This window comes from Microcebus murinus, chromosome 14 (assembly GCF_040939455.1).
Source record: "Microcebus murinus isolate Inina chromosome 14, M.murinus_Inina_mat1.0, whole genome shotgun sequence".
In the NCBI taxonomy this organism is placed as follows: Eukaryota; Metazoa; Chordata; class Mammalia; order Primates; family Cheirogaleidae; genus Microcebus; species Microcebus murinus.
The window spans coordinates 70,103,856-70,117,601 of NC_134117.1; the positions used below are offsets into that span (position 1 = coordinate 70,103,856).

The window sequence follows — 13,746 nt, forward strand, 5'->3', positions numbered from 1 at the left end:
CGCCATGTTACCCAGGGTTGTCTCGAACTCTTGGCCTCAAGCGATCCTCCCGCCTCGGCCTCCCAAAGTGCTGGGATTACAGGCGTGAGCCACCGCACCCGGCCTAAAGCTTTAACTAGAGCAGAATAAGAACACATATTAGTCACTGTCTCTGATTTACTTGAAGGAAAACTAAATTATGTTAGCTATGCTACACAAGTATAAGGGTTAATAAAATTTCCTAGTCTATGTAGTTGTAAGAAATGGAAACAATTTAGGGCAGCCTTATTAGGGCATATTCCATAACACTTCTATAGTATATACTACCACCAAACAAGAGCAGAACAGAGAGTAGATGGCTCCATTCCTAAACTTTATATGGTGAAACGGATGACATTTTAAAATTGTGGGTTAATTACATGCACCACAGACATGTGTATCAGAAGGAAGAATGCAGGAACTTGTCTCCACAACCAGTTCAATCTGTAGTGCCGGACTCATGACTGTCACTGCTATCTACTGCCAATGCCTATATGGTATGAAACTGACACAAGTGCAACACTAAAGTAACAATACTGTCTACCACTTACTGAATGCCTACTCTGCCAGGTACTTCCCACCCATTATTCCTAATCCTCATGAAACTACATAAGGTAGATATTATATCTCATTTTATAAATGAAGAAACTGCAGTTGAGAAAGGTTGAGTGATTTGGCTCGAGACCAGAAAGCCAGCAGATGATGGACCTAAGATTCAAATCTCCCATTTGTCTGGTTCCAAAGCTGATTTTTTCTACTACTTTCTGTTGCTTCCCCAGGCACCAAATTACAGCTTTACTGCATCATGCTTGTGCACCCAAATGGGTGACAGAACTTATAGTGTGCAAAGGCTTTTGTCTTCAGGTCAACTATTAATAGACAGTACCTGAAAAAGAAAGTTGCATGAAGATTTTTATAATTTCACCCTGTGGAGTTAGAAGGAATGACTCAAGTATACTCTATTCTTGGTTACCTTGCGATATTTTAATTTTAAATACTTCTCTGTTAGCTTGTGGCATTTTAACTTACATACCTTTAAAGAATACCGGAAGAAGTTTCTGCTCAACCTTAGTCATGAAAAGATCTATTCTCCCATAGAATATATATGTAAAAAGAACAATCATGAAAATATTTCATTGGATGCATTTTAGAGTATAAAAACACTTTTAAATTTACCTAATATTCTTCAAAGAACCACATTATTGTGTTTTCTCTCTCAAAGCAGAGATCAGTTAGAAGCCAATCACAAAATTATTTTAGATGAAAAAAATCTAACTAAACTAGGATGACATTATTTTAGATGAAAAAAATCTAACTAGACTAGATGACAATTATAAGCTTAATCCAAAGACATCTTTCTTAATATTTATTCTAATATTTTCTTGAATTTCTAAATATTTTGAGTGCTATATATATAACTTTAAATCTTTTAATAATATGCTTAAAGTGTAAGAGATAGGTGAATGTGATATTTATTTCAACATAAGTCTTCATACCAAAGCAAAGACCTCATTTGACTTTCACAGACAATTTACCATTAAGTCTTGCAATATTTCTTCCTACTTAATAAAAATAGTAAGGTGGTATGATCTACAAAAAAGATTTGAGACTAAATTCCTCAGAAAAAGAACCTATAAAAAGTAAAAAAAAAAAAAAGAAGAAAACATTTGATTCTAAAAAAGACTGATATTGATTTTGTATCCAAATGAATCACATGAATACCCAATTCTCCCTGTTTCTTCTTAAAGATGGGGTCAGCAAACTATGGCCATGGGTCAACTCTGTCCTGCCACCTGTTTTTGTGTGGCCCATAAGCTAAAAATGGTTTTTCACACTCTTAAATAGCTGGAACAAAATCAAAATAATAGTATTTCATAACACATTGAAGTTAAATGATATTGAAATTTGTGTCCATAAATAAAGTTTCATTGGAACATAGCCATACTCCCTTGAGCACATATTACATATGACTGCTTTTGCCTACAAGGGCAGAGTTGAGTAGCTATGACAGAAATTGTATGTGGCTCTCTCACTGCTCTGTACTATGGGGTGGCAAACTACAAATCATAGTGACACAGTTAATTCAACAGCATTTTCAGTGCCACATGTATTGCTATAGTATCATTTTTTTTTAAGTACCAGCATACAACCAACATGTCAAAACAAGAAAAGTAGACTTTAAAGGTTGTAATTCTAAGGTACAGTAGATTATTTGTTATAAATCAGATGGTAAAGCATTATGTTTATTATACAATGACACCACAGCTGTGCTAAAGGAAAACAGCATAAGCACTCATCTCATCACAATATTCCCAACTTGTAGGAATGCAATAATCAGAAAAATTAGAAGATTTACAATGGAATATCGCATGTTATAGAATTTCTTCACAAAAATAAAAAATGAAAATGAGGCAACATACATAGAAGTTTCTGAGTGGCTTATTTCCTAGCCAAGCAAGAAAAGCTGTTTATCAATACTGAATTAATTCAACCATGTTTGATCAAAGCAGTTGAAGAAGTATGTCCAGAGAAAATTAGCTTGTTTAAAGACTACTTTTCCCAGCAAGAACAATTTCTCAAAGAGCTGACAACATCAGAAGCAATATCAATAGTCAATTAGAAAATAAGGCAAGTGATTGAGTCGTTTTCCTTGGTTTTTGTTTTGTTTTTTTTCAAGCCAGTCAAATGTAGCAGTGGGTTCCTGTAGTCTAGGCATCAGCACATGTCTGAGTTGACATATGTTACTGATACTGCTCAGTTGTTACTGTTTTTTCAGGGCATCAACACCAAGTTTGAAATGACTGAAGAGTTAGCCCCTATGAACAATATGCATGAAACTGTAACGTGAGAATATTAATATTTTCAAAGAAGTTGCTATAACACTAATTCAGTACAAACTGAAGTGAAAACTGCTATAATTGGTGGGGTGATAATATGTGTGGAACAGAAAAAAAACTTAGTTGGAAAACTTGATAAAGCGAGAGAACATGTGAGGCGCTTAAAGCCCACGGTTACTCGCTGTATTATTCATCAGCAGGTATTCTGCAGTAAATATATGAACCTGTCACGTATTATGGAGCCAGTAGTGTCAGTGGTAAACTTCAACTGTCTCCTGGACTTATCCATCATCAGTTTAATGGCTTAGAGGTAATAAAGTTTTATGATTTTTTTAGCTCAAAAATTTTGAATGAGAAGAGCTGCCCTCAACCACTATTATTGAACACTGAGTCTATGGAAGTAAGTTTTTGCTGTGGACTTATTAATGTTTCTTAACAAATTCAACCTAATATTACAAGACAAAACAATGCTTATATGTGAAACTTATACTGCAATGTCATTTTGACAACTAGTGTCTGAATCACACATAATTGGTAGGCTGCAATACTTCCGTGCTTTCAAAAGCTGAAACGAAGCAAGATCTCCATTACCACAAAAATTGGCAGCAGATATATTTCCAAGCTCAAGGTCGAGCAGTGTTTTTATTTTATTTTTTTTATTGTTTATTTTTTTGAGACACAGTCTCACTTTGTTGCCCAGGCTAGAGTGAGTGCCATGGCGTCAGCCTAGCTCACAGCAACCTCAATCTCCTGGGCTCAAGTGATCCTCCTGCCTCAGCCTCCTGAGTAGCTGGGACTACAGGCATGCACCACCATGACTGGCTAATTTTTGTATATATGTATATATATATATATATTTTTTTTTAGTTGGTCAATTAATTTCTTTCTATTTTTAGTAGAGACGGGGTCTCGCTCAAGCTGGTTTCGAACTCCTGACCTCCAGCAATCCGCCCACTTCAGCCTCCCAGAGTGCTAGGATTACAGGCATGAGCCACCGCGCCCGGCCTCTAGCAGTGTTTTTATACCTCAGGGCAAATTCAAAGAAAATCTCTGTATTTCAAAATCCATCTAAATATGTAATTGAGGAGCTTCTAAGGCAAACAGCAAGAGAATACCTAACAGAATTCTATAAAGGGCTTTCAATATGATGAATACGTGCCATTGAAATCATATGCTCACAGACTAATATCCCTGATCTGGAGGGCAGCACTTACCTGTGTGAAAAAATTTCAAAGATAAAGAACATAAAATCTCATTACAGATCAACATTAACAGGTAAACTTTTGTGACTGAATCTGCAAATTTGATAGGCAACACTAACTTCAACCTCAATTAGGTAAACTACTACTCCCACACACACAAAAAAAGAACTCCATTCTTTTCATAAGTAGACTTGTATTATGAAAAGGAAAAAAATTCCCAATTGTATTTTGCACTTTGTCAGTAAAAGTTTTTGTGGAAATATATTTTCTCTCTTATTATATAAGTACCTACATAATATCCTTGATGCTGTCTCTTAGCATGAAAATCCCCAAATTGTTACTATTTGCACAGAAAAAATTTGCTGCTCCTTATTATAGAATAAGAAAAAGCCTCTTCCAGAACAGGTAAGATAAAGGTCCTTTACAGTATAACTAGATCGTTTTCTCCTCCGTTTCTCATTCATCCCATCCCTTTATTTGTCCAACTGTGGTAGGTAAATAGAAAGGAAGAGAAAAATAATCCAAAAAGTATCTTGAGAGGAACAAGACAATTTTAATTGAACTCCATGATGAGATTTGGGCTAAGTCACAAACACAACAGAAGCTGGCTAAGAAGAAAATGGAAGCAATGATATTTCACAGAAAGTGGAAAAGATGGTTAAAAGCATGGCATGATAAAAGGCCTGGAAAACCCATGATCACAGCTGTAAAGCGGTTCACATTCTAAAGTAAGGAACTTAGATGTCCTCCTTTAGGAAAAGACAGCCAAAAGAGGTGTACTAACAACAGTGACAGGCACGTGGAGAAACTGGTGTGAAGAAATCCTATTAATTCAAGGCAGTAGTCCTCATTGCTACATCTTATCTACTTCCAGCCTGCACGTTTATGCCACATTTGTAGTACAAACCAGACCCTGGCATGTTGGAGCCAATAGTCAGCAACCATTTGTCATAGTCTGCTGTCTGTGGCCGCAAATATTGAGTCTAATCTTTCTTACGCATAACAATCTGTGATGGGCAGAATCCTAAGGGAATCTCAATGAGTCCCAACCCTTGGTATTCATATACCCTGTGGTCTTCCACCCTTGGGTATGGGCGTGACATCTGCCTTGCTTCTAGCCAACTGAATATGGCAAAGGTAAAGGGACTTTGCAGATGTAATTTAGGCCTCAAAGCAGCTGACTGAGTTAATCAAAAGGGAGCTGAGGGAAGCCTCTATTGAACAGCTGATGAGAAAATGGGGCCCTTCTTATATAACTGAAAGGAAATGAATTACGCCAACATGAATGACCTGGAAAGTGGATTAACTTCCCCTCCAGATAGGAACACACTCTTGCTGACACCCTGAACTGCAGCCTATGGGACCCTGAGCACAGCACCCAGCTAGACTGTGACTAGACTCCTGACCCACAGAAACTGTTCTCCAAACACAAGTTGTTTTTTCTTTGAACAGTTTTACCACTAGCTTTTTATTTTGCAGCATTGACTTCAGTTATCTGTAACACCTTTCTTTTCTTTGTCTGCCTGGCAAACTCTTACCCCACTCCTCTTTTAAGGTTTTCTTTTCAGAGGTTGTCTCTAACTCTCTACCTTTTGGGCAAAATGAAGCCCTCTCATCTGTTTTCCCAGAGATTCTGACATCTTTTTACAACAATTACCAACATTATATCCCAGTAACACACCAGTGCCTGGCTTAGTGACCAGCAATAAAAGTTCAGTAAATGTTTAATGACCTCCCATGAAAGGAGGTAGAGAATCATAGTAAGTCAGCATGCATGGAAACTTGGAAGTCACCGTGTCTGATTCTCTAATTTTTATATTATATTAGCTAAATATCTGTAGAGTTTTTCTTTCTGATTTTAAAAGTAATATTATAATTTCTTTCTCTTTCATAGAGTAGGAAAATAAGACCACATAATAAAGAGCTTTATCAGCCTTTAAGAAGCAAGTTACATTTAGAGAAAAGCAACTTTAGGGCCATCCTTTCTATCATGCCAAGGTTGTATTGAAAACACATTATTATAACAAGACTCTACAATCTCATAGTCATCTTAGGGTTTCATAAGGTAACAGAAACAAATCTTTTTTTTTTTTTAATGGAAATATCCTATTCTGTAAAGAAACTTGTTTTAGAAATTACCCATCATATAAATCATATGAAGAACAATTTCAGATGGGAGAGTGGGATAGGAAAGAGATGCATGAAATTTTTCTTTTTTTTATTTTTATTTTTTTGAGACAAAGTCTCGCTTTGTTGCCTAGGCTAGAGTGAGTGCCGAGGCGTCAGCCTAGCTCACAGCAACCTCAAACTCCTGGGCTCAAGTGACCCTACTGCCTCAGCCTCTCGAGTAGCTGGGACTACAGGCTTGCACCACCGTGCCCGGCTAATTTTTTCTATATGCATATTAGTTGGCCAGTTAATTTCTTTCTATTTATAGTAGAGACAGGGTCTCGCTCTTGCTCAGGCTGGTTTTGAACTCCTGACCTCGAACAATCTGCCCACCTCAGCCTCCCAGAGTGCTAGGATTACAGGCGTGAGCCACCGCGCCCGGCCAAGATGCATGAAATTTAGTCAGTCTTATTAACATACTAGGATTATTTTGACACTATGAGGTAAACATGAAAGTTTACAGAGCATATCATATCATGTTCTCTTTTTCTAAGTGAGACATGCAAATGAAAACCAATTTACCTTAAAGATTCAGATAATGGTGTTAAAGTGCCATCTCCCCTATCTATTACACAAAAGAAATTCAATTGATCTCCTTCTCGATATACCAAAAATGTTATTTGTTTGTTGCAGGAGGTCTTCTCCCAGACCTCATCTCGACTGGAATCCAGGTACTCAGCCATCTCCCTAAGTGGATCTTCCACAGGAACTACAAATAGAAAAATTGAAACAAGCTTTCAATTTATATCAAGTTTTATGCACCTTGGTATAGTGACAGGATGAATTTGAACAACCACCCTGTGCATACAAAGTATACACGATATTCTTCAAATAAGTTTCTGACCTTTTTATAGTTAATACAGCATTCCCTATGTTGTATCAATATGAGAGAAATGAAATGTATTATTGTGCTGCTATGTTCAAAGACAGGGTTTAAGCAAAACATGAGGGTTTTTTTCCTGGCCGACTAGATTCTGTATATTTGCTGATTCTATGACATTATTATCTACGATTATTTTCATTGTATACCTTTTGTTTCCTGTATTTTCAAATATTGGTTCTAACAATCAATAATTAAAAGCAACATAAATCCCCCTTACTTTAGATTAAAAAACAAACACCCATATACACATACAGAACTGGAAGACATATGTAAGAAATTAGAAGTGAACCTTTCTTTTTCTTTTTGGTTTATATAAAGGCTGATTCTTAGAACTGCTCCTTGATGTGAAGTTTAATAATTAAAAGTACACAATAACTAGAACACAAAGGGCTGCTTAGTGTATTAACACTGCAAAGTGTGAAATGGTCAGTATGTTGTTTCTTAAAAGCATCCTCCTGACACCTGCACTCGAATGTTTATAGCAGCACAATTCATAATTGCAAGGCTGTGGAAACGGCCCAAGTGCCCATCAATCCAAGAATGGATTAATAAAATGTGGTATATGTATACCATGGAGTACTATTCAGCTCTAAGAAACAATGGTGATATAGCACACCTTATATTTTCCTGGTTAGAGCTGGAACCCATACTACTAAGTGAAGTATCCCAAGAATGGAGAAACAAGCACCAGATATATTCTCCAGCAAACTGGTATTAACTGAGTAGCACCTAAGTGGACACATAGGTACTACAGTAATAGGGTATTGGGCAGGTGTGAGGGGGGCGGGTATATACATACATAAGGAGTGAGATGTGCACCATCTGGGGGATGGTCATGATGGAGACTCAGACTTTTGGGGGGAGGGAGGGAAATGGGCATTTATTGAAACCTTAAAATCTGTACCCCCATAATATGCCGAAATAAAAAAAAAAAAAAAAAGATTGTTAAAACTCTAACCACCATAGCAAAGAAATTTGGTATAATAGCTCAACTCCATATAATTTTATTATTTCCAATAAAAACGAAATGTCAAGTATTAAAAAAAAAAAAAAAAAGCATCCTCCTAGTACCCTAATTGTCCTGGTATGTATTCATGTGTCCAGTTAGAACACAAAGAGGTACACAGGCTGACTGGGGTCACTCTGAACTCCCCCACTACTGGCAAGCTTCAGTGGTCCAAAGATGCCCTCGGTTTGAATGATACTGCAGCCTTCATTACAATCTGCTTTCATGTACAACAGCCACCCTATGGTGGGAATGGGCCTCAAAAGATTGCTGGCTCATAGGGAGAATGTTCCAGAAGCCCCTGAACCTCAGACTTGGAGGTCTAAGTAACAGTTTCAGGAAAAAAAAAAAGTTCTCTCCCAAAGACATTCCTATGTCATGCTGCAGAAACTTCTGTTCTCTTCTAAAAGAGGCAACAATTTCCCAAGCTGCATAACTTTCATTTATTTATTAACAGAATCACAGTGCTGTACTACCCTTTAAAAAGAAGTTGCAGCAATACGAAAATATTAAACTCTGAAAGCAATGAAGTAAAAACATCAAAGATAATATCCTAAATTCAATACCTCTACTACTAAAACATAAAAATCTTACAAATATAATATGATTGAGATTATTTTATGAAAATTATTTGTACCTTTGATTGATTTTTTTTTTTTTTTTTTTTGAGACAGAGTGCCATAACGTCAGCCTAGTTCACAGCACCCTCAAATTCCTGGGCTCAAGCACCCTCCCAAGTAGCTGGGACTACAGATGCACACCACAATGCTCAGCTAATTTTTCTATTTTTAGTAGAGACGAGGTCTCATTCTTGCTCAGGCTGGTCTCAAACTCCTGACCTCAAGCGATCCTCCCCCCTCAGCCTCCCAGAGTGCTAGGATTACAGGTGTGAGCCACCACCGTGCCCAGCCTCGACTGACTTTCACAGGCATAAAATATATAAATATTAAAAGATACTTTTCAAACAAGCTCTTGCCCTTCTTAAGTTAATGCTCCACTTTCCACACTACATTAATAAGAAATAAAAATTATGATACCGATTTTTCAGGTGTTGCTACTGCCATTACTGCAGCCACATGAAAGCCTATCCTATACCAGCACAGGGTGCCTCGCTCAGGGAATCACTGGGATTGCCTGTGCACATGTAAGTGTATACACTTCTTAAAAAATTTTTCTATTTTTAATTATTATGGGTACACAATAGTTATATATCTTTATAGGGTACATGTGATGTTTTGATACAGGCATACAATGTGAATTAATCAAATCAAGGTAATTGGGGTATCTATCACCTCAGGCATTTATCATTTTTTTGTGTCAGGAACATTCCAATTACACTCTGTAAGTTATTTTAAATAATACCCTAACTTATTTTTTATTATAGTCACTTTGTTGTGCTATCAAATATTGTTCATTCTAACTATATTTTTGTATCCAAACACTTCTTTTCAGAACAGAAAAATCCTTTAGATTTTATCAGCTATAAAATGATGCATATAACGCATAGGATACAATTTAGCTTTAGAAAATCAACAATTTTAGAATAGTGGGAAGGGTCTATGCTGCCTTGAAAACAATTATTTCAAAAGTAAATTTAAAAGCTAAATATTTCTGGAACTCCCATGGTGCTTTCTAAACCATGATTCTGAAATAGTAAGACTAAATAGGTAAAAATATATATACAATTTTTCAAATATGATATGGAAAAGTCCTAAATCTGGGTTCAGTTTTTCTTTTTCACAAATATTTCAATGACACAAGGTGGGCAATATCAAGCTTTTGGTTTTAAAAATGTTGATTCAATAAAGGCAAAATTATTTCAAACTTATTTTAAAATATTAGAAAACAGACAAGTTCTAGCTGCTGATTTTTCAGTTCACAAACATGGCACAGAAAACTGTAGGAAAATATTACTACAAAGTTTTATTACAAAGCTTCAACTACCAAAGGGTAGCCTTTCATCTTCCTTTAAAAAAAAGAAAATTTAAAAAATATACATATATATAATATTTATTTCAGAATCTGTAGCACTTACACTCCTCATAAACATCTAAAACAATTTTAGTTTTAATAAGGAGGTGTTCTGATTAAACACTCCGATTTAAAAACAGTATTATACTACACACAAATAACCAACTTTCAACAATATAATACAGTAGAATTCACATGGCATTAACACTACATAATTCTATCTTAACATAATGGCTCAGTAAAAACTTAGGATTCTTACACTACCCTCAGAGTCATTACTATAAACATTATCTTTTGTCACAGAGGACAATTTCATAAATCCAATTAATAGAAAGTCCCTGATATCAGAAGTGGAAATCAGCTCTAACATCATTACTTATGTTTTCTCTATCTATGCAAAACAGTTCAACAGCCAAAGTAACATATGTTACTGACACCTCTTGAGTTTGCTAAGGAAAAAAATGGTAATAATCCTATTTTTAACCAAAATTATGAAGCATATGAAGCACAGGGATATAATTTGACACGTGGAAGTAAGCCAGCAGTGGAATCAATACTTAACCTTCAGTTTTCTGGTTAGAGAAAGATCAAACAAATATGAAGGCCTTCCCCCATCAGGTCCATAGTGCAGGACTGTTCTGGGTAGTCACCTCTACTTGGTAGGGATTCATGTGACCTACGTGAATCAGGGACCAGTGTGAATACTCCCAGCTCTTCCTGTACTTAGAACCTTCTTGTCAGTCAAGTCTCCACTCATGTCATCTTCTCTGAAGACCCTTCCTACTATTCTACTTCCACAGATGTGTGATCACGGTTACTCTATTTGCTGAATAGCACTTAACAACCAATTGAAATTACATCAATTCTTTACGAATTTATTGTACGCAGTGTCATGAAGCAGGCTTTCTCTCCCATGTTTATAGCACTTGGAACATGGCACCAATCATTTAGTAGATGTTCAGTATGTATTTATTGAATGAATGAATGGACTTCAGAGACCACTCACATTGTGAGAAAGGATTCAACAGGGCCACAGTAATATTATAAAATTTGGATGCATCACAAACCAGGTAAACACCTAACACTGGAATTTTCCATAACAATTATTATTCCAAGTATTGAAAACTGAGTAAAGTTCAAGTTCGAGACCAGTCTAAGCAATATAGCAAGACCATGTCTCTACAAACGATAAAAAAATTTACTGAGTGCAGTGGCTCGCACCTGTAGTCCCAACTACTTGGGAAGCTGAGGCAGGAGGACAGCCTGGGCCCAGGAATTTGAGGTTACAGTGAGCTATGATGACACCACTATACTCTAGCCCAGGCAACACAGCAAGACCTTGTCTCAAAAAAACCCACAAAAAATAAAACAAAAATTATATAAATAAGTTTTGTAAATAAACAAAGCAACAACACTGCTATGAATCTTAACACAATGATACCATAATATTTATACTATATCATTCCATTTCCCTTCCCTATGCTGGTGAGGTTTATTTTTAAATCTCCTTAGATTGAATCAGAAATCATCAGATTTTCTGGAATATATTTTAAAGTTCAAACCCCTATGTATTTTTTTGAAGAACAATTCCTACAGAATCAAATGTGATTCTTCTAAGACCTAATAGCAGAAGGGGAGCCTGAATAAAACCTGAGGATATAAAAATGCTGACTTAAAGAATGTCATTGTCAAATTGCTTTAATGTACACAATGCCTACCTCGTCTAGTATTTATAGGTCCACCACGCATAGCCAATACCAGCTTCAAGGTACAACCTTCTGAAATGCTGTGGATAGTTAACACAAAAATAAACCATAACCATAAAAATATATTCAGTGTTAAATCTACACATAATTATGTCCTAGTTTATCAGGTATAATGCCCACTCTCTAAAATGCAAAACGATACAGCAAGGTGAATAAATATAAAATGTTAATGTATTTACTTGTATACATAACAAAAAAGTGAAAAGGTTCTCATAAGCCTTAAATACAATGTGAAATCCCAGAATAAAAGTACTGGAAAAGCCCCCTGTGATCATGGGGTTTAGCCTTTTTATTTCACACATAAGGTACAGGAGGCCCAGAGAAGAAAAAGAGGCTTGCCCAAGACCAAAAGTGTTAGAAAACAGCAGGTCTATATAATAAAATGTAACACAGAAAAATGGCAAAACTATAAGCTCTCCTAATTCCCAGTGCTCTTCCAGTTTTTCAAATTGCCCCTCACACTTTTCCTCTTTTGTTAAGAGTGATGAATTATGTGAAAGAAGGGGAAAAAAGACAAAAACTCAGAAAGTATGCTTGCAACCACTGGTGCCCACACATGGCTTAGTAACAAAAGGGAGGACTTAATGAGAAATGAAAGACTCACTGGAGTGCAATTCTTTCTTATGCAAAACTCTCGTGAAAACAGAAAGAAAAGGAACATGGCCAGGTGGGGGAATGGGTCAATATTCAAAGAAAGGACAAAAAAGGCAAAAGATAATAAGATTTTTAAAAGGCAGAGGATAAACAGTCTGGCATAAAAAATAAAAAGGTAAAACAAAAGTATCAGAGGACAAAGATCAGATCATATGATACCACGCTAATACATCTGAAGTTCTGGATTTATGATGAAGTCTAAGAATCAGAACTAGTCAGAAGAAGAAGAGACATGATCCAGGGATTTAGAAGAAAAATATTGACACATGAACTTATTACAGTAAGTGCCTATAAAACAGCTTATATGCAATTACACTCACTTGTAATCATTCAAGCAATAATCATCTTCAAGTTCCATGTTATTCCAAATTAAGTGTTGCTGACAGATGGGAATACCTTAGGGGAAGGTTATAAAAAAAAGTGTTAAAGAATTCAACAGCATCTCCAAAAGAGTTTGATACAAAGCTACTTCATTAAAGAATTAAGTGTACAATTAAATTAAGCACATTTCTAAATAGAATGCTAGGTGCTTAGCTAAATTTATAGACTCATAGATAAAGGCATGGCTACTGCTGGTCGAAAACAAAGCACGAGACAAGAAGAGGTGAAGAGTTTAAAGATTTAAGGCCTAGAAGACAGTTCTAAATGCTGCAAAGTACAGTCTATGTTCAATTACATTCAGTGCTACAAGTGTATAATAGGCCAGGTGTGGTGGCTCATGCCTATAATCCTACCACTTTGGGAGGCTGAGATGGGAGGATTGCTTGAGGCCAGGAGTTCGAGACCAGTCTAAGCAACATAGCAAGATCATGTCTCTGCAAACAATAAAAAAAATTAGCTGGGTATTGTGACTCACACCTGTAGTCCCAGTTACTAGGGAAGCTGAGGCAGGAGGACAGCCTGGGCCCAGGAGTTTGAGGCTGCAGTGAGCTATGATGACACCACCCCTCTAGCCCAGACAACACAGTGAGACCTTGTCTAAAAAAAAAAAAAAAAACCCACAAAAAATAAAACAAAAATTATATTACAGACAATTTTCAACACTAAAAATTACAGTCCGCAAGATAAGTTTCTTTGTATTTCTGTGATGTTAAAAGAATATTAAGAACTAACCAAGGAGCACACATGGACAGAGGGAAGTAAAACCCACTGGAAATCAAGTGGGGGGAGGAGGGAAAAAGAGGGGCAAAAACCTACTACTGAATGGGTACAATGAACACTATTCGGGTGATGGGCACAC

The 13,746-nt window shown here is 36.3% G+C and overlaps 1 protein-coding gene across 3 annotated transcripts in view; it reads right to left on the minus strand.

The window, feature by feature from the left end:
* ZFAND4 (zinc finger AN1-type containing 4) overlaps window positions 1–13,746 on the minus strand; it is a 95,228-nt gene that overhangs the window by 27,535 nt on the left and 53,947 nt on the right. For 2 of the 3 annotated variants that reach the window (XM_012744623.2, XM_012744619.2), the window contains exons 3-5: window positions 12,827–12,902; window positions 11,805–11,872; window positions 6,749–6,935 (exon numbers count right to left, since the gene is read on the minus strand). In XM_012744623.2, the coding sequence (XP_012600077.1) occupies window positions 6,749–6,935; window positions 11,805–11,872; window positions 12,827–12,864 (293 nt within the window). In that variant the 5' untranslated portion in view covers window positions 12,865–12,902. The remainder of the gene's footprint in view (window positions 1–6,748; window positions 6,936–11,804; window positions 11,873–12,826; window positions 12,903–13,746) is intronic. The other variant, XM_012744621.2, reaches the window with a different exon arrangement.